Source organism: Lagenorhynchus albirostris, chromosome 9, assembly GCF_949774975.1.
Source record: "Lagenorhynchus albirostris chromosome 9, mLagAlb1.1, whole genome shotgun sequence".
NCBI lineage: Eukaryota > Metazoa > Chordata > Mammalia > Artiodactyla > Delphinidae > Lagenorhynchus > Lagenorhynchus albirostris.
Window position 1 is genome coordinate 93,440,787 of NC_083103.1, and position 23,848 is coordinate 93,464,634.

At 53.8% G+C, this 23,848-nt stretch overlaps 1 protein-coding gene across 3 annotated transcripts; it reads right to left on the bottom strand.

The window, feature by feature from the left end:
- Positions 1–235: 235 nt before the first annotated feature.
- PCSK7 (proprotein convertase subtilisin/kexin type 7) lies at positions 236–23,840 on the bottom strand. 3 transcript variants are annotated; one of them, XR_009542531.1, is made up of 18 exons: positions 23,781–23,825; positions 22,103–22,224; positions 21,183–21,665; positions 20,321–20,455; positions 19,550–19,715; positions 18,271–18,361; positions 17,298–17,352; positions 16,705–16,843; positions 15,805–15,905; positions 13,179–13,346; positions 12,621–12,728; positions 12,101–12,203; positions 3,904–4,060; positions 3,118–3,212; positions 2,211–2,304; positions 1,880–1,997; positions 994–1,612; positions 236–732 (listed from the first exon to the last, which is right to left on the bottom strand). XR_009542531.1 is itself a non-coding variant. In XM_060160446.1 (17 exons), the coding sequence occupies exons 3-17, from the start codon at positions 21,651–21,653 to the stop codon at positions 1,250–1,252; spliced, it is 2,364 nt and encodes a 787-aa protein (XP_060016429.1). In that variant the 5' UTR covers positions 21,654–21,665; positions 22,103–22,224; positions 23,781–23,825; the 3' UTR covers positions 236–1,249. The 3 variants fall into 3 exon arrangements, 2 of the variants coding, with proteins under 2 accessions (XP_060016429.1, XP_060016430.1); XM_060160446.1 differs by having other exon boundaries at positions 236–1,612; XM_060160447.1 differs by lacking the exon at positions 22,103–22,224 and having other exon boundaries at positions 236–1,612; positions 23,781–23,840.
- Between the last annotated feature and the right edge of the window lie 8 nt (positions 23,841–23,848).

Sequence of the window (23,848 nt, forward strand, 5' to 3'; positions counted from 1 at the left end):
CTGATTTGCCCTAGTCACTTCCGTTCCGGTTACAGGAAATCTGAGCAGGGAACAGGCCGGCAGCTCGGGTTGACGTGTGTTCCTGGCTGCCATCCTCTGAAGGACCCCTCGAGTTCCAGGATTTCAGGGGCTGGGAGAGGAGAGTGAATCTCGGGACTGAAGGGAACGAGCAGCAACTTGGAGACTTGCATTAGCTTTGGGGAGGCGGCAGAAAGGAGATGGGAAGGAGCAGAACTGTGAGGAAGGTTTTTATTTTGGAAAAGCTGTGCAGAAAAAATTCAAGAAAATGTTGCTGTGAAAAGAGAAAACCAAATCTTAAGCGTTAAAAAAAAGAAAAAAAATTCAAATCGACCGACTAGCTCAGAAGAGGGGAGGAGGCCAAGAATGGGAGGAAGAGTCGCAGCCTGCCAGGCAGATGGCTGGCCTCCGGCAGGCACGGCCATTTCCCTGAGCACTTTGCAGAGGAAGACGGGTGGTCGCAGGGCTGCAGGGCCAGTGACTGATCCGACACCTGTCCCAGTCCTGCCACAGACTCCCCCAGGATGTGCCCCAGCCCTGCCAGGTGCGTCGTACCGATCCTTCAGGATGAAGGGTGGGCGTGATGGTGAGGGGGTCAGGGGTGTGTTCAAGGTTGGCTTCTGATCGGGGCTAATGGAGGCCGCTGCTTCCAGGGCACGTGTGCCGAGCTGAGGGTTGACTGCTGTGCCCATATGCCAAGGTCCAAGGCTTAGGCTGGAAGGTGAGGGGGAGAGAGGAAAAGTCTGCTGTTTCTGGCCCCTGGGTCGTTAAAAGGACAGGCGTGTCTGGGGCTCTTCCCAGCCTCCACCCCTAAGCCCTCTTCCCAAGTGACCCCAGTGATGATTCTGCTGAGATGCTCTTCTGGCCATGTGTGGGTGAGGGTCCCTGTGCCCGACACCACTGGCTTGCCCTGGAGAAACAAGGATGGAGACCTGCCCAGCAGGGGCCCCAATCCCTTGTCCGGGACCTTCTCACCAAAAACTCCCGTTGGGTTGGAGGAAGGTTCCATGGCTGTTGCGAGACTGTAATCTGGCTCCGCTTGTACCTTCCGAAGGCCCTTGCCCTCCCTGAGTGTGGTCTTTAGCCAGAGGCGCTCTTTAGGCCCCTGGTCCCAGGTGGAAGCGTCGGGGCTGCCTTCTCCCCAGAGCTCCCGGGCCTGCGGAGCCGCTTTCCAAGCTTCCCCAGTCTTAGGAAGTTAGAGCCTCTCCCACGTTGGCTGTCAGGCCCAAGGTCAGCAAATCTGCGCCTCCTTCGCCTGCAGCAGGTCTGGGGGCAGGTGCTGAGGGCAGTCCAGGGCACTCCTGCTCTGGGACAGGCTCCAGTCCCCTTGATCCAGCAGGTCTGGGGCGTGGAGCCCAGAGGTGGCGGGAGGGCCCTCGCTCTCCATCCCCACTCCACCTGGATCCTGGCTGCTGCAAAGGGGCACTGATTCCAGTTCTGTCCCCTCCTCCTTGGCTGTTCGGCTGCGCTGGGGCCGGTGGCGGAGTCCACTCCTACAGACTGGGTGAGAGGCCACATTCCTCTGGCTCAAGTACACTTCCAGCATGTAGTAAATGGTCCAGAAGACGGCGAAACAGCCTATCAGCACCAGGGTCTGGGGGAAAGTCAGACACCTGTGTAAGGGTGGTTTCCCAGAACAATGGGCTCAGAAACTCTCTCTCTTCCTAGGGGCTGCCTCTCCCACCCCAAACCACTCCCCCTGTTCCCCCCACACAAGGAATGCCCTGGAGAGTTAGCCTGTAGAGTGGGGACCTAGGTCTTCCCAACCCCTCACTCCCCAAGTCACCTTGAGTCTCCCACCAAGGACCACATCCCTCAGGACATTCCTGCCTGCCTGCAGCTTGGGTTTTGGCCCTCGTACCTTGAGGGTGTTCGGGGTGATGGTATAACCATCTTCCTCTGGGATTTTCAGCCCGGGAGGGCAGGGCAGCGTGAAGCCATCGTGCAGGTATTTCCCACTCATGGCACTTTCTAGTAACCTGTGGAGAAGAAAGGAGACGAGGATGCCCTACTCAGCTTGGTTCCTCTACCGCCTGCCTCGCCCATCCGCCCACCTCACAGCCAGACAGACGGAAGCCCCACAGCAAACGGGAGGGCCACGCTGTGGGTTCCCAGGGAGGTGGCACTCCCTAAGTGGCCTTCTCCCTGACCCCGTGAGTCCCCCTCCCTCTGACACATGTGTCTACACCTACCTTTGTCTGTCCCTGATGTCTACTGGACTCCACACAGAGCCATATAGGGTCAGCTGCCATTGCCGGAGGATGCCAGCCTGGGACGTCTCATCTCCTAGAGCCGCAAGCAGGGTGGTCCGTGAGCCACGCCCCGCTGTTGGCCACACAGACAGCAGAGGCCCTGCCCACCCCGCCACCCAGAGGGACTCAGACCACATGAGCGGCCACGGTAGTTGTCTACCTGTGTCCCACTGACCCCAGGGTACTGCAGACGTGCCTCTCGGGGTGCCCTTAGGAATGGAAAGGCAGAGGTGAAAGGTGGCACTCCCAAGTGGAGAAGTTTTGCCTCTTTCATACATACATATTTTGGGGTTTCAGCTGGGATTTTTCTTGGGAAGAAAAAAAAAAAAAAGTCCAGCTAAATTAAAGGAAGGTTTGAAAACCACCAGTCTGGTGATGAACACCTAACTTGGCTGGAAGTTGGGAGGGTTGGGTTCAATTTCCAGTCCTCACTGAGATACTGTGTGACCTCACACAAGTCACTTCAAACCTCTGGGTGGGCCTCAGTTTAAAAAAAAAAAAACGGTGAAAATTAGTCCTGCCCTTACCTGCCTACCAGAGCTGGCCAGAGGATGGTTATATGAGAAAGAACTTGAAATGTGGTTTCAACAAGGAATTTTTGTTGCTATCCTGAGGAAAAATGGATCAGTCACTTCTCCAAGGAATATGAGAGGTAGTATAAATGAACAGTTCTAGGTATCAATGCCCATTTTTTTGGGTGGGGCATACGTCTTGGCATCTACCCTCTTGGTCCGATGGCAACCCTATGTATTCCACCTGGGACAATTTCTGTGGGGACTCTGAGATCCAGAGGGACCAGATGACAATCACGAAAGGCAGGGCCCTGGTGGGGGGCAGGCAGGCTTACCTACATCCCTGACGACGAGTCTGTAGGTCCCTTTCGCTCTTTCCCCCCAGCACCGCACAGTGGAGAAGGTCCAATCATTGAAGCCATTGGGGTCCCTGGGGCAAGAACAGAGGAGACAGAGGAAGGCATGGAGCAGGGAACTGACCCCTTTGCCCAAAAGCATTTTCTTACTGTAGTAGCAGTTGTTGTCTGAGCTACAGTCATCGGGAGGGTGCCATGGAGGGCCCTCAAGTGCTGGCCCTTGCCCCTGGGATCTCAGGGGCTGAGGGACCTGTGTCAACGTAGTGTAGTGGAAAAAGCAAACGTGGAGAGAACACGGGCTTGGGAGTCCCATAGGTCTAGGCTTACTGCTATTCTCTCAGGCACTTAACTAGCTCTGTGACTTGTTTCCTCATTTGTAAAGGGTTACAAAGTCTACACTGCATGGTCCTTACTAGGATTAAAGAAACTTGTGACCTAGAGGGGTGGGATAGGGAGGGTGGGAGGGAGGGAGATGCAAGAGGGAAGAGATATGGGAACATATGTATATGTATAACTGATTCACTTTGTTATAAAGCAGAAACGAACACACCATTGTAAAGCAATTATACTCTAATAAAGATGAAAAAAGAAAAGAAACTATATTTCAAGTGCAGTGCTGAGCACATTGTAAGCACTTGAACAAAGAAGGTAATAAAGCCAGTGCCACGGCAGCTTAGGGCAGTGCCAGTGTCCACTCCTCCCATATCTTTTCCTGGAAAAGGCCCTTGTCGCAGAGAGAGCTCAGGTGAGGGCACGTGTACGTACGAGTCCAAGCTGCGGGGGGTGCCAATAAGGGACATCATGCCACTGGGGCAAAACAGCTTCAGTTCCAAGCTGCCACGTCGTGGATGAGTGATGGAGACTGTCACGGCCACGTGCTCCAGGGTCTTCAGCCCCGACATTTCCAGGTCCATCCTGCTGACTGTGGGAAGTCAGGCTGGGCAGCTGGGAAACCAGCCCCACAAACGCTTATGCCCTCACTTCACCCCAACAGACAAAGGAACATGCTCATGGAAGACACATACAAATATCTTTGGCAACCCTGACTGAACCTCATGTACACTAGTAAATGGAACGCAGTTGCTGCTTTCAAGTTTACAATCGAGTTTAGAGTCCAGTTGGGAGGACACACATACCCAGGACACAATGGAAGAACCAAACGGAGCAATTTCCGACATTCGTTCACCCAAAAAATAATTTACTGAGTACCTCCTACATTTCAGGCACTGTGCTAGCTGCTGGGAATAGAGAGAAAAGTTGGACATGGTCTCTGCCTTCTATGTGCAAGTGGAAGATGATATGCAATGCGGTCTACATAACTGATGCTAGAACAGAGATGAGTCAGATGGGTTTAGGCAGCCGTGAGACACACTCAGAGGGAGGAAGTGAATACGATTGGTGGAGTGTTGGTAGAGGGTATTCTAGAAGGAGAAATGGCATGTAGAAAGGCAGAGGTGGACATGAACAAGTTTCATACTGAAGGAAATACAAATTAAGAAAAAATACTGAAGTGAAAAAATTTCAAGGAAATTGTGCTGAATGAAAAAAAGCCAATATCGAAAGGATACACAGGGGCTTCCCTGGTGGCGCAGTGGTTGAGAATCCGCCTGCCAATGCAGGGGACACGGGTTCGAGCCCTGGTCTGGGAGGATCCCACATGCCGCGGAGCAACTAGCCCCGTGAGCCACAATTACTGAGCCTGCGCGTCTGGAGCCTGTGCTCTGCAACAAGAGAGGCCGCGATGGTGAGAGGCCCCCGCTTGCCACAACTGGAGGAAGCCCTCGCACAGAAACAAAGAGCCAACACAGCCATAAATAAATAAATATAAAAAAATGTTAAAAAAAAAAAGGATACACAGTGTGTGATTTCATTTACGTAATATTCATGAATAACATAACTGTAGCGATGGAGAACAGATTAGTGGTTGCCAGGTGCTAGGGATGGTACAGAGGGGATGGGTGTGGCCATAAAGGGGTGGCACTGAGGAGTCTTGGGATGCAGTGGTTCTGGATATTGGCTGTGGTGGTGATTACACAAGGCTATACATGTGGTAAAATTACGGACACACACACACACACACACACACACACACACACACACAGAAATATGAGTCTAACTGGTGAAATCTGAATAAGTGCTCTGCATTGGACCAATATCATTTTCTTGGTTTTGCTATTGTCCTAGAATTAAGACATTTCACATCAGGAGAAGGGTGCACAGGACTTCCCTGAACATTTCTTTGCAACCTCCTGTGAATCTACAATTATTTCAAAATAAAAAGTCAAAAAAACCCCAAACAAACAAAAAAACCCCACCAAACTACTGAAGTGGAAGACTCAGTTGGGGAATATTAAGAAATTAGGCTGCAATGAGAAATGATTCTTTCCAAAGCAACTTTCCTTTCATTAATTCATGCCGACAGGCAAAGCAGAGAGCAGCACCCCCATTTCACAGATGAAGAAGCTCAGAGAGAATATGAAAGTACGGGCAGGGGACCTAGCATGGGAAGGGCTTTAACATTTTTATTTTAAACAAGCAACTGAGAGCTATTAGAGATTATCGAGCAAGGACAGAGTTTAAAAAAAAAAAAAGCGCTAAAGGAAGGTTACTCTCAACAGCTGTGAGTGGGCTGAATCAGAGTAGGAAGAAGAAACAGGTGACAGGAAGCCCAGCTAAAATGCTTGATTCTAAGGGTAAGCCGATGTGAGCGTGGATAACTGAGCAAAGAAGAAAGAGCGGGGAATTCCCTGGCTGTTCAGTGGTTAGGACTCTGTGCCGTCACTGCCGGTGAAATAAACCCTTTCTCAGCTCTTGTGCCTGCTGGTGCGAATGGCATGGGCTCTGGAGCCACCCAGCCTGGGTGCAAATCCCAGCTCTGCCATTTACTAGCTATGAGAATTAGTTTATCTGTAACGTGTCCCCATCATAGTTCATGGTTTATCATTTTTTAAAAAAATTTGTTTATTTTTTATTTTTGGCTGCGTTGTGTCTTCGTTGCTGTGTGCGGGCTTTTCTCTAGTTGCGGTGAGCGGGGACTACTCTTCGTTGCGGTGCGCGGGCTTCTCATTGCGGTGGCTTCTCTTTGTTGCGGAGCACGGGCTCTAGGCACACAGGCTCTAGGTGCACGGGTTTCAGCAGTTGTGGCAAGCGGGCTTTAGAGCACAGGCTCAGTAGTTGTGGCACACGGGCTTAGTTGCTCCACGGCATGTGGGATCTTCCTGGACCAGGGATCGAACCCGTGTCCCCTGCATTGGCAGGCGGATTCTTAACCACTGTGCCACCAGGGAAGTCCGCATGGTTTATCATTTTAAGGTACACTCTCTGTCTCTTATTTTCTGCTGTACCTGGGGCCCCGGGCTCTGGAGAATAAAATTCCCAACCCCTGCCCGGATAAGGCTGCTAAGGATGGGAGAAGACACCTGGGAGTCTACCTTTTAATTGATCTCTCGTTTTACTCTCACACCTCATCTCTGTCTTCTGTAGTGCATGGGGCCTCCGAGTCCTGAGCCTTTGGGGATTCTGAGGCATGAAACGAGCCTGTTGCCTAGGTTCCCCCTTACAGGTATTTGGTTTGCAACTTTCTTAGCCCTGCCCACTTCTCCACTCGTTTTCCGTCTTCCAAAAATGTGCTGCAACCTCTCCTTTGCTGTGGTCTCGCCTCTCATTCTCTTTGTCCTTGTGCTTATACCACTTTTATTCCTTTATTCCCACTTCCCACTTTGGTGAGGTTTTGGGAGTAAGCAGAGATAAAAACACGTGTTCAATTCACCGTCTTTAACCAGGAATCTTCTTCTGCCCCCACGAATTTTTCAACCCACCACAGTCTAGCTTTTGCCCCCATGAACAGACTGAAACAAAGGACTCTTGGCAGTGGAAGCACGGAGTCCTAACCACTGGACCGCCAGGGAAGTCCCAAAGTATTCTTCTTAAGGTCACCAATGGCCTCCTTGATAAACCAGGGACGCCCTCAGTCCTTGCCCGCTTGCCCACTCCCATCAGAACTACCCTAGATTCCAGTGACACCATCCTCCTGTTTTTTTCCCAACCTCGGGCATCTCTTCTCAGTTTTCTTCTGAGGCCCCTTTCCTCTGTCCACTCCCTTAATGTCAGCCTGTGTCCTAGGTCCTCTTTTATCCTTGTCTACCCCCAACCCTAGTGATCTCCTTCTTTCCCAGACCTTTCTCTTCCATTTTTATGCGGGTGACTCCCAAACCATTACCTCCAGTCTAGACTTTCAAACTTATTTATTCATCTGCTTTCTGAATACAACCTTTAGATGCTGCATAGAAGCCTCAAACACAGCAGAGCCCAAATTCTCTTCCTCAGCTCTTCACACTCCATAGTCCTTGCCCAAACCTCTTCTTCCTCCTGGGTTCTTAATCTCATGTGACGGCGCCACCATCTAATCAACGACTCCAGCTAAAAATTCAGAAATCTTCACATATACAGGTGCGTGTATATAGACGTACATCTGTATACGTACACCTTTATATATAAATTTTTATTATAGAACGTTTCAGGCCTATATAAATGGAGAAAACAGATGTTCTCAATACCTCACTTCAATAACTACCAATATATATGGCCAATCTCGTTTCATCGATGATCCCCACTTCTCCCCTCCCCAGATTCTCTTTTTTTTGTTTGCGGTACGCGGGCCTCTCCCCGTTGTGGCCTCTCCCATTGCGGAGCACAGGCTCCGGACACGCAGGCTCAGCGGCCATGGCTCACGGGCCCAGCCGCTCCGCGGCACGTGGGATCCTCCCGGACCGGGGCACGAACCCGTGTCCCCTGCATCGGCAGGCGGACTCTCAACCACTGCGCCACCAGGGAAGCCCCTCCCCAGATTCTTTTGACAGAATCGCCAGGCATCATATCCTTTCATTAGTGAAGATTTCCCATGTATCTCTAAAAGGTAAAGCCTCGGGAATCTCTCTGACTGCTCTCCTTCTCCCTTACTGCTAACATCAATTGGTGATAATTGACCTCAAAGGCTCCCCACAAACTTCAAGATAAAGGCCAAACTCCTTACCCTGGCAGACACAGTTCCATGTGGCCCTACCACCTGAGTTTCCAGTCTTCCTCTGCCGGTCAGGAGCCACGCTCCAGCCACACCACGTGACTTGCGCTCCCTGAAGATACCGTCGACTCTGCACGTGTTGCCCCTGCTGCCTGGATGTCCCTTTCCTCGCCTCTTCCCCCGGCTAGCTTACCTGGTGGGACTCGGGTCAATCTCAGTTGCTTTGAGAACCCTCCTGTGTCTTCCCTGGTGGCAAGAGGCACCTGAGCCATCTCCACTGCAGTACTTGTAACACTGCGCTCTACCTGCAGGAGGGACTGTCTTCCCTACCAGACTGGGAGCAGCTCTCTGAGGGCAGGAATCGTGTCTTATCTCTGAATCCCTAGAACTTAGTACAGTGCCTGGGATGAGGTAGGTCTCACATACTTGTAGAATGAATCAGTCAATCAATCAAGAGGCATTTCAGAGAAATAAATGAAAGACAAAATTCTGAGGGCTGGAGGAAGACCTAGGGAGAGGCAAGGGATACAGTGGGATTGAAAACTCCCGAGTTTCAAGTTTGGGAGCCTAGGGAATGGTGATGGCACAGACAGAAATGAGAGAAACTTGGAAAGCAAGCTGGCTGTCGATAGGTGATAATGAAATCTAAGATGCTGTACATTTTAAACGTAAAGTACTGATGGGACATCCAACAGCACACAGCGATTTAGGAATAGAAAGATGGAGGAAAATATTCCTGGCATAGTTGAAGGAGAGTGTTAACGTGGAAGATAAGGGCCTAACGGAGAGTAAATGACACGTTATAGAGCACGACAGAACAGAATGGAATCCGAAAAGAGCCCCGCGAGTGCTTGTCTGTGTTAGCATGTGTACGCAGTGGCACGTTACATGCATTTCCTTATTGGGGTGTACAGCGACTTGGGTGGCCAGCTATGTGGCAACACGAGAACTGTTTTATTAGAATTAAGTGAGTTAATCCTTAAGCCAGTGCTTGGCACCTAAACACTCAAATCTTAGTTGATGATGATCATATTATTTTGCCTTTGGCAAGCTGGGGTCTTTTTCAACCGCCCTCCCCCCGCCCCACCCCACCCCGAAGATCCCAGGGATTTATTTGCCCATAATCTTGCGGAAGCCAGAAAAATCTCTACCCCTCTCACTGGTTAGGGATCAGAATAAGAGATGTTGATCTAGGAATCGTTTGTGGAGAGGTGGCAGCAGAAGCCATAAGCACAGCTGTGCCGTCGAGGGAGAAAACGTAGAGGGAGGGTCAAGAACATGGAATGAGTCGTAGAAGGCACTCTTGGTTTGGGAGTAGTGAGGAGAGCGAACAGAAAAACCAAGTTCCTTGAGCAAAGGAGGTCACTGCAGCCGCAGGAAGAGGGAGGCTGCCACACAGTTCTCGTTAGTCCAGTCAGAGAACAAGAGGGCTGAGAAGGATGGGCTGTGAGCTGGCCCCTGGTCTGAGCAGGAGAGGGGCGCTGTGAGTGATGGAGTAAGTCTTCAGCGGTGGAGAGGGTGTGATAAAGGCGAGCAATTGCTTTGGTTAATTCATTTGAAAAGGTTACTGGTTGGAGGGGGGCAGAGACTTAAAGGTGTTTCCTAACAGATGCTCGGAGGGTGTTTGAAGGCAGGAGGAGGAATCAGTGGGGAGAGAAAGACTGGGCAGGAGAGGAAGATTCAGAGCCAGGAAGGAACAGGACTCAAGCACAGCCAGAGGGGGAACCAGCACCGGCTGCAAACAAGGATAAAAGGGTAATTGCAAGTGGTGTTCGGGAATCTTCTGTAAATACACACAGGCTCCCTTGTGTTTTGGATACTCCTCCCAAACCCCGCCCTCCCTCCCACCCTCTGGTAGAGATTTCAGACCCAGAGTCAGAGCTAAAGGAACCGAGGGGTGCCAATCCCCTTCCCCCTACATCCTCCTCCTGTCTTGCTCTAGAGCTGCCCTGCCCAAGAAGGTGGCCACCAGCCACATGTGGCTATTTAAATTCAATTACAATAACACACAAACTTAGTTCCTCAGCCACACGAGCCACATTTAAAATCTTCAATAACCTCACATGAATTGCACAGCACAGATAGAGAACATTTTCATCATTGTAGAAAGTTCTCTTGGACACCACTGCTCCAGAGTCTTAGTGGTATTGCACCCCTTTTCCATCTCAGGGATGTTCAGTTCCTTCTACCTTACAAAAAAGTTCACCTTCCAGCCCTTGGACACTGACTCGCCCAGGTCTTGGTGGGAAAGACTGTTCCTTGGCTATAGGGAAAGAGGTTTACTAACTGTCCGGGACTATGCTCAGCTCTATGTGAACTGGACTTTCTGCAGCCTCCAAGCACGCCCACAAGCGTGGACCTTCAGTTCTGTCTGCTCAGGGGTGAATGGGGTCACGACAGAGGGGAAGACACCTTTGCTGACCTTGAAGATCAGCAGTCCGCTTGCTGCCCTCCAAACCAACGAAGGGCTCCACTGGCAAAACTCGCCGGGTCTTCACCTCCCTTCTCTCCGTCCTTCTCTCCCCACTACCCCACCTCCCACTCTCCTCTGCCCAGGACCACCTGTCCTTCTTTCTCTTCCTTCCTAGTGACAAACGAGCAGGTGCCAGATGCCTCTATACCGAGGGAAGTTTGTTAGACACGCCGGGGAACATCCCTGGTCAGTGGGAAGCAGAAGATGATGAAGCTGGGAAGGACCCTAAGTCGACCCCCTCATCTGAGGGATGCGATTGCGGGTGAGCAGCCCTGGATGGGAGGTGCAAGTGAAAAGACATACCGTCCCCAAGACATGCACGTGTGAAGCCCCGAGGTTCCTACTGAACCGCATTCCTGGGAACGTTCCTGCACTTCTCTGCCTTGGCTGACGCTTTATGCCCTTTCCAAGACAGCATTCCTTTTACGGAAAATGCAATGAACTGGGCCCATGGATTTCCTTCCACGTAGAGGGGAAACTGGGCAAGTGCTGGACATGGTTAGGGAGAGGGACAACGGGACTATTCCCAGTGAAACCTCCACCCCAGGGATGCCGTCTCCACCTCCCCTCCATGCTCCCATCTTTGGCCATTCCTCCTTTTGCCACTGTTGTGGTTTGAACACTTCCTAGGAGGATGGGAAATGCGAAAACAGTTCCATTTGTGTACAAAGCATGACACGCTTCAATCTTCACAAAAATTAGGGAATAACTCTGCCTGTCAAAAATCCTTGAGGAAAAAAATCCCCAAGGAACTGGAGGTGAGGAAAACTCCCCAGTGGGAAGTCCGGGAAATCTGCAGACAGAAGATCCTCTTGCTCAAGTGTCCCAATCCAGCTGCCCTCTTCTCTGGGAAGGGGCTCAACCTCTGTGCTCAACGTAAGACGACATCTCTGACTGACAACACACGGCCCTCACCCCTTCAGAGAGTCCTAGCGGCCCCAGGTGTGATGGACGCGTGGGCAGAGGGAGGGCCACCACAGTCTAGGGAGCCCTCTGGGGACTCCTCTGTCCTCCCCCTACAGGCCCCACCTGACTCTCTCTGTACTAGACAAGCCTGAGAATCAAAGGAAGACATTCTCAACTCCCTCATTCCAGCCAAAGGCCACCGGGTTGCAGAGGATCGTCTGACACGTTCCTAGCATGGAAGTCAAAGGAAAGTCTTTCAACTCGTGCCTTGTCTCCCAGGTCCCAGTCCCAGCCCTCCCACCAGCCTTCCTAATCGCTTGCTCGGCAGTCCTTTCCACCACCAGTAACTCAGGAGAAAGGTCTCGTTTAAGCACCCGGGGGGCCAGCCAACTCAGAAGCAGCAACATGTCCTAAAATGGTCAAAGAAAACTCCACAGGTTTGGCTGGAGCTCAGCTCCTACAGGAAGGGGGTAGGATCCGGCAGGGAGGATGAGTTTAGCTTCTCCATCACCCCGCCCCAAACCTCAGGCCCACGATTAACCCCCTTTCTGCTGACTGCTTACCATTCCACAGGACCTCCAGGGGGCGGGCGGACAGTGGGATAGCCTTGTTCTCTTTCAACACGGGGCTGACGTAGGAAGCTAAGTAAGGGACAGACGTCCAGATCTATGAAAGGAGGGGGGGACGGCAAATGAACAAACAAGATGGACCCCACACACCCACTCTCATCTACTTGGCCCCTAGGGCACTGCTCTTTTGACTTCCCCCTTCCTCACCACCTTCCTTCGCTCCCGAGGCCCCTGCGGACCACCTGGACTGCTCCCTATGGCACCAAAGCAAGGAAATGCTGTGTCCAGGACAGCAGATGAGGGGCAGAGCACCCTCAGGGCTCCAAACGATACTCAGGTCCCATTTACTCTCCACCGACAGTTTAGAAATTTTCATTATAGTGTTGAGCCCGCTTCTTCACTTGTAAAAGGGGTCTCAGATGAACGAGCATTTATTAACACCTACGATGTGCCAGGCAGTGTCTTAGGCATTCTCCCCACCTCCTTCGTCATTCCACGCAGGACACCTATTCACCTTGGCCGCGTTCACGAGCCTCCAAGCATTGAGCAGGCCGAACCCGTGCTGGTGGCTGTGGCTAAAGCCAGCCTCGTTGGTGACCCAGTCCGCGCGGCGATCCTCATACTGAGAGGACAGGGGTCCCGGTTAGTCTCTCGGATTTTAAGTTTCCCTGCTCGCCCTGCTAGCTGATCCAGCCCAGACTCTCCCACCAAGGCTGCTAGGAATGGATTTCCCAAGGAAAGCTGGGACAAAAGGGCAAAGGCCTGTGATGTCACCAGCCCAATGGCCTGTTTCTAGAGAGGGAGCCAGGAGCCACAGGCTCGAGTCAGGAGCCCAGCCGGAGCTCCCCTTTGCTGGTAAAAGAGCAGCCCCAGAACAGGTGCGAGTGAATTTAGGTCTGTGGTCTTGATGGGGTCCCCACACTTGTTCCGTGCACATGCAACTCTGGACGGGATTTGGCACCCAACGTCTGGGACACCTAGAACCTGAATCCTCCTGAAACCTCCAAGTCCTTGGGACCGAAAGTCTGACGTGGGCTGGGCCAGGCCATTTGTCCACCTGCGAGGATCTCACCTGGGTGGCTGTGAAGACGATGATGTGCTGGACGTCACGCCACGTGAGGCAGGGCCGCACCTGCAGCATCAGGGCTATCATGCCGGCTGCCAGAGGGGCCGCGGCTGAGGTCCCCGTGTGGCCCTCGGTGCAGCCTGTGCCCTTCTGAAGGTCCCAGTCTGTGGTCACCTGGGAAGCGGAATGGAGAGGACGGGGACTGGGTTAGGGACTGTTCCCAGGTGCTGTGGAGGGAGGGGTGCGGGGCTGGGCCTCAGCACGAGCCTCCGGGGGCCCTTCCATTGCGAGAGCTGAATGTCTAGCAGGTCGGGATGATGGAGATTCTTCCTCCTTCTTCGCCTAACAAGAGAATCTCTGGAGAGTTGAGAAGAATTAAAAAGTTACTCTGGGGATCTGGTTACTGTGGGGGAGGGGGCGGAAAGGAGCTGGAGAGAGGGGAGAGGCCTCACGTGCAGAGGATGGTTTCCTGATTCCGGCTCCTGTGGTGACCCCTTCCCAAATCCTCCACCCAACCCCAGCCCCGCCCCTCCAGACCCCGCAGCCCTTGGAGACAGAGGAAGTGGCCGGGAGCTCCTGGGCCCCAGCTGGCGCGGGGACAACAGTGACGGCACCGGTCGAGGAAATCCAACTTGGCAGCTCAGCGACAGGGCCTGGAGTGACATCCGTGTGAACAAAGGGAGTGTGTTCCCAGGGAGAGGAAGCTGTCCCCTTGTCCACCCGTGGGCTCAGCATGGGTGTAGCGTCCACACCCCCTGCCCACCCTGGCCCGGGGCGATCCACAGGCCTCCCTGCCTCCCTGCTCTGGGCCTGGTGCCTCGGGTGGTTTCCACGAGTCCCCCCTTTTCCACCTGTGGTCCTGAGGTGGGAGGTGAGAGCGGGGGTCAGGGAGACACAGCATCTGTCTGGCATCCAGTTCTCTTCATGCTCTAATCCACCCTGGAGCCACAGAGGGTTTAGCCGAGGGGGGCCCTGCCTAAGCCTGCTCCAGCCATGGCCCTCTGGATCTGGCATGCGGTGCCCACGCTAAGACCAGAAAATCTTCCAAGCTTCTCTCCTGGGTCAGAAACCAAGGTGCTAACTTCTCCCAAGAGCTGCCCTTTCTCCACTGTACTCACTGCTCGCCTTCCAGCTGTTACAGAGGCTGCCAAGACATGTCATTTTCACTCAGACTTCGTGCGCATGGAAGAGGAGGCAAAAACTCTCCAAGTGGAAGTCTCAGTGAGGGTGGAAAGCCTGGTCTGTGCCAGGGAGCAGGTTGATTTTTTCCTGCTACGGAAACAGCCTCACAGTGACAGTCTAGTGTGTAGCTGGGAGGCCTGTGAACTTGCCTGTGGCAGGAGCCCCAGGCAGCCACTGGAAAGGGCTGGGCAGCAGACGGTGGGCAGCCTGTACCTCCGTGCCCGCCCTCAGGAAGGCAGCCCCACCGAGCTGGTCATTGAACAGAAACTGGCAACTGGTTTCCAAGGCAAGAGCGTCCCAAAGATGGGAGCCTGGCTAAACAAACTCTTTTCATTTCCGGACAATTTATAGCTCAGATGGAACGTGGTAGGGGTGGGGGTGACATGCGGAGCTGCGTCAGGAGGAGAAAGGCAGGCAGCGCACAGTAAGAGGAACCATAATGCTCGGCAGCCTTCGCGGTCCCTCGCTGGGGCCGGGTCGAGCGGGTTCCCGAGAGTTCTGCCAGGATGTTCCTGCTCGTCCTCCCAACCCAGCCTGGCCTGGGGTGGGCGTGGGCGGTGCCCTCCGCACCCAGACCCCCGCCTGCTGAGCGAAGCCTCCTGCCCACTTACTTTAGTCAGCTCCCTTTTTTCTTCTCTCAGGGTAGGGAAAGGGGCTGGGGTCACCGGGCCCTGAGCCTTAAAACACTGTGCTGACCAGGACTCATTTAGTGGCAAAACAGAATTTCAGTCTCTGGGAAAGTGAATGTGACCCAGAGGAAGCAGCCTAATTCCCAACGGCCCTGGAGAGCGCTCCCAACCCAGAGCCGCTGGAGAAATGTGACACCACCTGGCTGCAGCCCAGCTCTGCCCCGAGAGCCCCTTGTCCCCGTATCCCTCTGTTGGGGCACTGGGGACCGGCAGGCAGCTCTAGGATGACGGGATGAAGCTCGGCCGGCTGGGTGTAGGCACGGCGCCCTGAATTCTTTCACAGGTTCCCACAGCTTGAGAAACTCCACTCCCTTGCTCCGACCTCTTGTTTGCTGTGGCTCCAGTTCCAGCTCCAAGGAAAGAGCTGTCTCTCGGGCTGACTGAGACCTTCCTGACTCCTTTTCCCGCCCATTCCGTGCCGACAACCACTAGCTTTACTCCCAAGGATGAACAGGAACAGAGCTCACAGTATTTACATAAGGGCTGCATAGCAGTGGAATGATGATCCTTTTTTTATAAAGGCCACAGAAATTTAGCCAAAGACCATGTTCTACCAAAGGAAGACGTTTCAATCAATGTGATTCTTAATCAATGTGATTCCTATGATAACATGCATATTTGTAAGTTAAAATTTTAAAGATAAAACCCCTTTACACAGATATATTTAGAGTCCTCAGCTCCATTCTTCCAACAGGGGCAGACCCTTAGGGACACAGATCTGTAGGGAAGAGGAACCCGAGGGCCCGGCGGGGGGCGCTTACGATGCTCCGGAGCATCTTGTCCCCACCGCTGAAGGTGACCGCCAGCGTGGAGGCACACTCCTCTGCGTAGAAAGGCATCCGTCCCTCCTCGTCCACAGCACCTGGGGACAGAGTAGGGGAAATGGGAGCAGGGATAAGGGCCTGATAACATCAGAGTCATCTCTGAGTTATCACCTGGGGGGTTGTCCTGAGTTTAAAAAATGATCTCAGTGGTCCAAGTCCTTCAAGTACCCACACTCCTCACCAGGACAGGCAGCCTCAAATGGCAGAGGGTATTCTGCGCCCTAAGACCATTCTGTCAACAGGCTCCAGGGTGCATCTGGGGGGCGTTCCACCTCAATACTTACTCATCCATTCGCACATGCATTTTCCTCAACATTTATCAATTACCTACCGTAAGTCGCACACTGTGTGAGGCATGGGGGCCATGGGAGAAGGGCACAGACCTGATCTCAAGGAGCCCATAGTCAGGGAGGAGGTCGGGTAAGTAAATGAAAACAACCGGGATGCTAAATGCTATGGGAGGGAGCACAGGTTAAGGGCATTTGGGGGTCAGGGAAGGCTTCAAGCAGGAGCGAAGGGACCCATGGAAGAGAGGCCAAAGCAGAGGCCTAAGCAGCTGTGGGGAGTGGAGGCGGGGGGTGGGCTTGGTATCCCAGATGATGGGTGGAAAGTGCTCCGGGGTATGACTTCTAAGGAAGTCCTGACATCCTCCGAGAGCAGGGCTAGTCCCTCCTAACTATCAGAGCCTGAAGAGAAGAGCAGATCATGCATACACTTTTAGACAGACCCATGGAAGCTGGGGGCACACCCACATACACGGTCCCGTCACGACTGAGTGTCTCTCTCACACACACAGGCGTGAGCACACATGCACACTCGGGGCCACCAGGCCACTACCTATGGTGACTGTATAGATGGAGTTGGCGTAGCCATCGTAGTTGCAGTTGTCGTTGTGCTGGCCCCCATTGCCACTGGCTACCACGAAGATGCTCCCAAAGCCCTGGCGGCCAGCGATCACCCCGTGTTGCAGGGCAGCCTGAGGGGCAAAACGTCCAGGTCAGTTGAGGAGTTCATAGGAAGACCCCAACCTCCATGCCGCTCACTCTTTCCTCCCCTTCTAGAAGGAAAAGAAAAAAAGCCAAGGGCACTGGACATGGGAGAAACAGATTTAAAGATGGACTCAAGGTGAAGAGGCTGTTAGTGGAACAGCTGTATGGTGCACGGGCTCTGCTTATCAGAGAGGGTAGGGCCAGAAATGGGGAGCCAAGCACACAACCAGAGCGAAACAATCTCAAAGCACTGCTCCATTTCTCTCTAAGAACATCCTCCACACTCCCCCAACCCCAGGTCAGGAGCGCTCTTCCCAAAGGAGGTGCCCGGGCTACATGGTAGGTCTGGCCCTGCAAATGGGGGTGGGGCGGAAGCAGTCCCAGGAACGGAATGAAGAGGGGGTCCTAGGTCTCCCAAGTCTCCACGCGGTCCCCAGTTACCTTCCCAAGCTGATGGGGACCGTCCACTGTCTTTCCATCGTCATCTGGTCCCCAGCTGTTGAGAGACACCCAGTGGGAAGAGCCAGAGCCAGGCTGCGGCTGCCCACCCAGGCCCCCCAGGCTCAGCCGGCCGTCCCTCCGCCCGGGCCCTTCCTCTCCTCCCAAGGGCTCCAGCTCCGGACTCCCACGATGAAAGGACACAGGGGTCAAAGGTCCAGCCCTCACTCCGAAGTGGAAAACAGAAGTATGTGCTAAAGTTCTTCTTGTCCTTGGAAACTTTCCCAGTTTAGGACTACTTTAACCTGACCCTAAAAACCCTTTCTCAGGTCCCCGGGGAGTACAGAGTGGGAGTACAGAGATGGATGGGACCTAGGGATCTAACGCTAGGCTTGATGGCAGAGCACCAGCGAAGGGAGTATCTGTGAAAGCTCTCGGGTCTGAGGAGTTCTCCATTCTTTCTCTGAAAGGAAATGTCCGTGTGGATAATGCCATGCATTTACAGGAGACACTGCTTGGGGAAGAGCAGGTACCATCAGTGCTGGGGGGCAGCCCAGCCTCAGTCCCTCCTTATCAAACACCCCCTCCCCGCCATAACCGTAACCTGGAGCTGCAGGTGTGTTTCTGGGGGGTGGTGTGATGGGGCCTGGTGCTGGGTGTCCAGCTCTGCTGTGGTTGGAAAGGAATGCCCAATTTCTTCCAGAGCCTTCTGAGTTTGATAAACAGATAAACACGAGGCAGGATGGAGCACTCCTCGTGTGGCAACCTGATTACTGGGGTGACAAGGGGCTTAAGACTGAGAACCCAGACGCTGGGGGTCTGGAGAAATGCGGGCAGTGGACTTACAGGCTGAACCCAGTGGGGAGAGCCCTGCTGGGACCTGCCCGAGTCAGCCCATCCTGCTGTTCTTTGGTTGGAGGATTCACCCAGTGCCCGAGCCTCTGGCCCCCTCACCTTGTTCCTGGCTCTGCCTCACCTGCAACTGTAGATGTCATTGATCTGATAGTGCTTGTTGAACGCCACAGCCTCCATGCTGTCTGTCAGGGGTCCATCCAGTACCCGGATACCTAGGCGGTGAAGGCCATACCGGCTCCTCAATAAAGCTGGTCCCCTAGACGCGGAGCTGGGTGCTGGGGGGCCCCCTGTGGAGACTTACTTTTCCTCTAAGTGCTCTTGGGTCTTTTGAATTTTTATACCATGTGCATGTACCTGTCCGGAAATATTTTTTAACATAATGCTAAATCTTAGACTTTAAGGATCCTGGGGTCCGGTGGGAAGATGCAGAGCCTAGAACGTAGGGACTCCAAGGTCCCCTTCTTATGTGCATCCTCAATCATGTAAAACACTGCAGTGGTGCTTGACACACAGAGGGTATTCAACAGATGGTACTCATTAGCATTACTCCTCTCACGGATGCCTAATCTCACCCAATAAAATGGGGTGGGTCACATCCTGGTGACCACATAGGGCGGAATGGAGCTTTCAGAAGGGACTTGGGCCCTGAAGGTTTCTGGCTCCCTCTGTAGCCCCATTCGCAGAGAGGGCTGCTGACCTCTGCTGGAGCGTAAGAGGAATACAGCCAATCTATTCCAACCTCGGAAATGCAGGTCCCAAGCATTTATGAGGAATCACGCGGACAGCGTGTCCCCATTCATCCCCTTCACCTTCTGCCTCAGTGGACAAAGACCGAGAGGCAGAGGAGCCGCAGTACCACCCCAGCGGGGGCCAGGGCTGTTCCGCTCTCCTGAAAGGTTGGAGAGCAGACGGTGACCATCAGAAGGGCTGGGAACGGGAGAGCTGGGAGAAGGGAGAGGGGCCTCCACAGACACACGGGGGTCACGGAGGAAGGGCAGACCAGGAGGCACTTGGTAAACCATTAAAATACAAATACAGCATGGATGAATATAAGGAGTTATCATCACAGTGAGCTGAGCATTGACAGGGCGTAACCATGATCAGAAAAAGGGAAGAGTCGTCTGCGTAGGTGGGGCCTGGGCCTCCATCTCCCATCCAGAGCACTTCATACTTTCAGCTGTTTTATACAGTGGGGTTCACTGCTAAAAACATGTTGGAAACACAGTGCATTGAAAAAAATCAATGAACTGATAAGTCCTGCAGACACCTATTCATAAGCTTAACCTTTGCTTTCTGCTGTGTGTTGAAAGTGAAATAAAGTCGGGTTGGAATTCATGGGGGAGGGACAGAGGATGGACAGCTGTCACAGGAGGAATGTACCGAGGCTGGACTGGAGGTACCTGCTATGCGGCTCCCATACGCCACTCCCACGGCACAGAAGCTGTTGTTGGGCACGGCAGCGATCTCTCCTGCACACCTCGTGCCGTGGTGGTTGCCATTCTCCACATCCGGGTGGGGCATGGGGTCAGGGTCGTTAGAGTTGAGGTCATAGCTGCCCTCGGGGCTCTGAAACAAGGTGGGGGGGACGGGCGGGGCATGTGGTCACTCGCTGGTTTACAAGGGGTCAGGTCTTGGAGCTCAGGGAGAGAGGGGAACTGGGATTTGGGGGCTCTAAGCCAGCACTGTGGGCCCATCTCTGCAAACCACATGGGCTGTGAGATATGAGGACAGGACACCTTGAGGCAAAACTGAGGAGCGCTGCAGCTCTTGGGACATTTCTCTCTTGGCCATTATAGATGTGCCTAGGAGCCGCCTCCATGGTGTGGGAAGCCTGGGGTAAAAGAGGCTTGGGGCTACCTAGAAGTCGGGCTTTAAGGAACTTGTGCAGAGAGGGAAGCTGCCCGCGGGGGCCACTCCTCACTCCCCAGGGCAGGGAGTGGCAGCAGGAACCAGGAAGCGCCTCCCTTGCTGAGCTGGAGCCGCGTCCAGTGTCTTAGCTACCAGGCTGGAAGGCTGGCTGCGGAAAGGAGCACATGAAGAACACCATCCCACCTTCCAGGCCCTTTCATTTGGCCCAGTGACCTCTAAGAAAGGGGACAGGCCTGAGGGAACATCAAGAATCAGATAAGGCCCGGCAGTGGGATGGGACGGGTCGTTCCAGTGCCACTCACATAGTTGGGTGCGATGTCCTGGATGGTGTGCTCCACACCGTCGTCCACGACCACCACGGTCACCCCTTGCCCGGTTACATTGCGCTCCCATACACCCGTCACGTTGATGTCCCTGCCGGGGCTCCGCCGGTTATTCTGCAGGAGAGACAGGGTCAGGAACTGTTCTCTGAGCCCTGGGAATCCAGTGACACACAGCATAGCCCACGGAGAGACAAGTTACAGCGAGCAGCCCCCGTGCACTCTTGGCCGCCGTCAAGGAGCCAGAGAGAGGTTGCAGACCAATAAGGGTAGGTGGGGACAGAGCTAAGGAGGGACACGTGAGAGCTTTGCCACAGCCGAGGTCTCCAGGAAAGCCTGGCATCACTCATGGGCAATAAGGGTGAGAAGGTGGCTAGGGTCAAGGGTTGGACAATATAATTCATAGGCCATATGATACACATTATATTAACACCGTATAATATAACGTTACTAGTTAACTCTTGTAAAGCGTTTCCCATGTGGGCACAAGTACCTTAGTTCACTTAACTATAACCATAACCATTACAATCTCCATTTGACAGAAAGGGAAAGTGAGGCACAGAGAGGCTAAACAGTGCACCCAAAGGTACACGCTAGTCAGTGGCAGGCGGCCCAGGCAGCCTGGTCCCAGGGCCCACGCCCTGCCACTGCAGTCCGCCGGATCTCTGGATATGAGCACAGGGAAGGTGCAGCCCGAGGACGAAGCCCACTGTGGAAGCCCACAGAAATGTCTCCTCAGGCAAAGGATGGGGAACACTGAAGAGTAACACAGACAAGAGGCCACTAAGGCACGGGGTACCCCCCGCCCAGCATCTGAGGCCCGAAGCTGCAGGGCTGGACTCACCAGGTGCCACTGCTGCGGGTATTTGGGGTCATTGAAGTGGACGCTGCGCTTGGTCCGCTTGAGCAGCCTCTGCTCTGAGTGCCAGCGCACGGCTTCGTGCCTGGCCAACACGGCCTCCACCTGCTGCCGGACGGCCTCCACCTGCGGGGCCTGCTGGTGCCCTGCTGGCTGGACCAAGAGGTAGTGCCCCTGGAGCTCCCCGATGCGTCCTGCATTCACCAGCCCTGCCGCCTGGGCCAGGGCATCTGCCCGCTGCTCCAGCGACTGTTCTTCCCTTTCGCCTTCTGGGCTGTCCACACGCACCGCCCAGCTCAGCCCCTCCGGACCCCGGGCCCCAGGCCCACCTGCCCCCACCAGGCCCATCACCCAGGGAAGCAGTAGGAAGAGCCCGGCTAGCTCCAGGCAGAGGCAAATGGGCCTGGGGCCCAGGGGGGCATCTGAGTGTGGCACTTTCTGCCTCCCCTTGGGCATCAGAGCAGTAGGCTGCAGACAAAGAGAAAGGACACCAGACGTAAGAACGCGATAACACAGCACACCTGGAAATCCCTAAGCCACGCCTTTTAAATCATTAAACATGTGATCCTCTCCTGTTATTCACAGTTATCTCTGACCAACAGGGATAAGCCCCCGGGGCAGCGTGGGCCAGCACGAACCCCGGGGGGTCCCTCAGTGACATGATTATCACTAGATGATCAAGCAGGATGTCTAGTTGCTAACAGGCACCGTGCTGCTCTTTCCCACTGTTGCCACGAAAAGGGCTCAGAGGTCATAGGACTCCTGCAAATTCCTGGCAGAGTCATGACCGTTCTTTAGAAGAGACCCTCCTCCCTTCTTTAGAGGCGACAGAAATCTTTCCCCAGCTGACGTCTTAGTCCCCTTGTCCTGAGGGCTAACTCCCCGCAGTGGGGCCCCGTTCCCACCTGGACCCTGAGTGAGGCTGAGCTCCTGGTCTGGCTAACCACCTCACGCTCATTTTGTGCAAACGGAGAAAAGGCATCCCTTTCGCTGTGAGCAGTGGTGACTCCAGGCACAGATTGCAGACCTGTAGGCCCCAAGAAAACAAGAAATGGTGTCCTCCCAAACCCAGTGGAGCAAGCAGAGGCTGGCCATGAACTCTAGGATCCGTGATCAAAGAAACTGCAAGTGATTAAGTATCATTTCCAGGAATCCCAAATAGGTCACAGACTAGAACCGAACTGGTCCAGTAAGGCCAGATCAGTATATAATCCAGAAACCGTACTTCTCGACCTAAACGTCAGGCCATAGTCTTTTCTTTTTTTCCTAGATGCCTAGAAGAGGGCTTGAACTCTTAGCAAAAACCCCTCTTGAAAAAGTAGGTGGTACTGCTTCCTAGAAGTCCGGGGGGTAGTAGCTAACTTCCTGATTTCTGTACCTGTGGATGCCAGGGGAAGTAAGAGTAGGCGGGAGGCGGGTGAAATGGGGAAAACCCGAGCATGCAAACAAAACTGAACAGGCGTAAGAGGCAAGTGGACACCCTGGGGAGAAGGGGTGATTGGAAAGCAGCACTAAAGGGCTACTCTTAGTCACTAGCTCAGCAAGTTGGTTGAGAAGTGAGGGCTCAAGCTCTAAACCTGGGACTGCCATGGTTTGACAGAAGGGCCAAATGAGAACTGGTGGGCAACTGTGGGGACAGAGACAGGTGAATGGGTGACAGAACATGTGTGTCCCTATTGGTGGCTGGGCTTCAGAAGCATCTGCTCTCTACGGGGGTGGGGTGTAGGGGGGTCACCTTGAGGTAGGGCTTAGTACCCACACAAATATGCAAATGGATTAGTCTCAAAACATTACATAAACATGGGTATTTTACCGAAGTCTCTTTGGAAAGGGAGAAGGGGGCTTCCGCCACCTAACATTTCCCTCCCCAAATCTACATATCTCCTTCTCTCTTTTCCTCTGAGGTTCCCGGGCAAATTCCTCCCTGCGCTCCAGCAGCGTCGACTGTCCCAAGATATTCAGGTGTCCTTCCCAGTGTGCATACAAAAATCTTGTTAGATAGCCTGATAGTGACCCAACTAGGCAGGCTCCTTCAATCTCAGTAGAGCCCATAGATTTCCGGAAGAGAGGAGAAACCTGACCACTACATCCTCCAGTCCCTCTGGCAGAGCGGTACGTTAACCCCACCCCAGCCCTCACCCTAGGCTTCTGGGTAAGGAAACTTAAATACCCTCTGAAAGTAGATCTCAAACTTCACCCAACTGCTAGGCGTGTCTTTACAGCTCTGAGGTGCCAAGAGAGAAGAGGAATGATACGGACAGCCCAGAGTCCAAGATTCTGCTCCCAAGAGACTGTCCTCCTCGCAACCTCTACACCTGTTCCTAGAAACCAGGCTGCGTACCGGGGTCAGTTTCATTGATTTCCCCCTCCCTGGCCTCGACTGCCCCGTGCAATGTGCCCCTCTCCTCGGAGGACCCACACTATCCTGGATCCAAGACTCCGTGGCCCCGTCTCCCTGGGCTCCCCCACGCCGGGACTGAAGGCGCCCTCTGTGCGGCTCCCTCGTCCTCAGACACCGGCTGCCCCCCTGTTCTAGGCCACCCGGACTTCCAGTGCCCCGCCCCCACCGAGTTCTCAACTCACCCGCCTGGCCGCAGCTGCTGCCGCCGCCTCCTTGCGGAAACTCACGGCTTCCCGGGAGCCCGAGAAGC

Bases quoted from the DNA above. Each gene is read 5' to 3' on its own strand.
- PCSK7 (XM_060160447.1), bottom strand. From the start codon at position 21,653: ATGCCCAAGGGGAGGCAGAAAGTGCCACACTCAGATGCCCCCCTGGGC. The intron at 3,213-3,903 runs GTACGTACACGT...TTCTTGCCCCAG, and splicing joins ACCCCCCGCAGCTTGGACTC to GGACCCCAATGGCTTCAATG. The intron at 1,613-1,879 runs GTACGAGGGCCA...ACTTTCCCCCAG, and splicing joins TCACCCCGAACACCCTCAAG to ACCCTGGTGCTGATAGGCTG.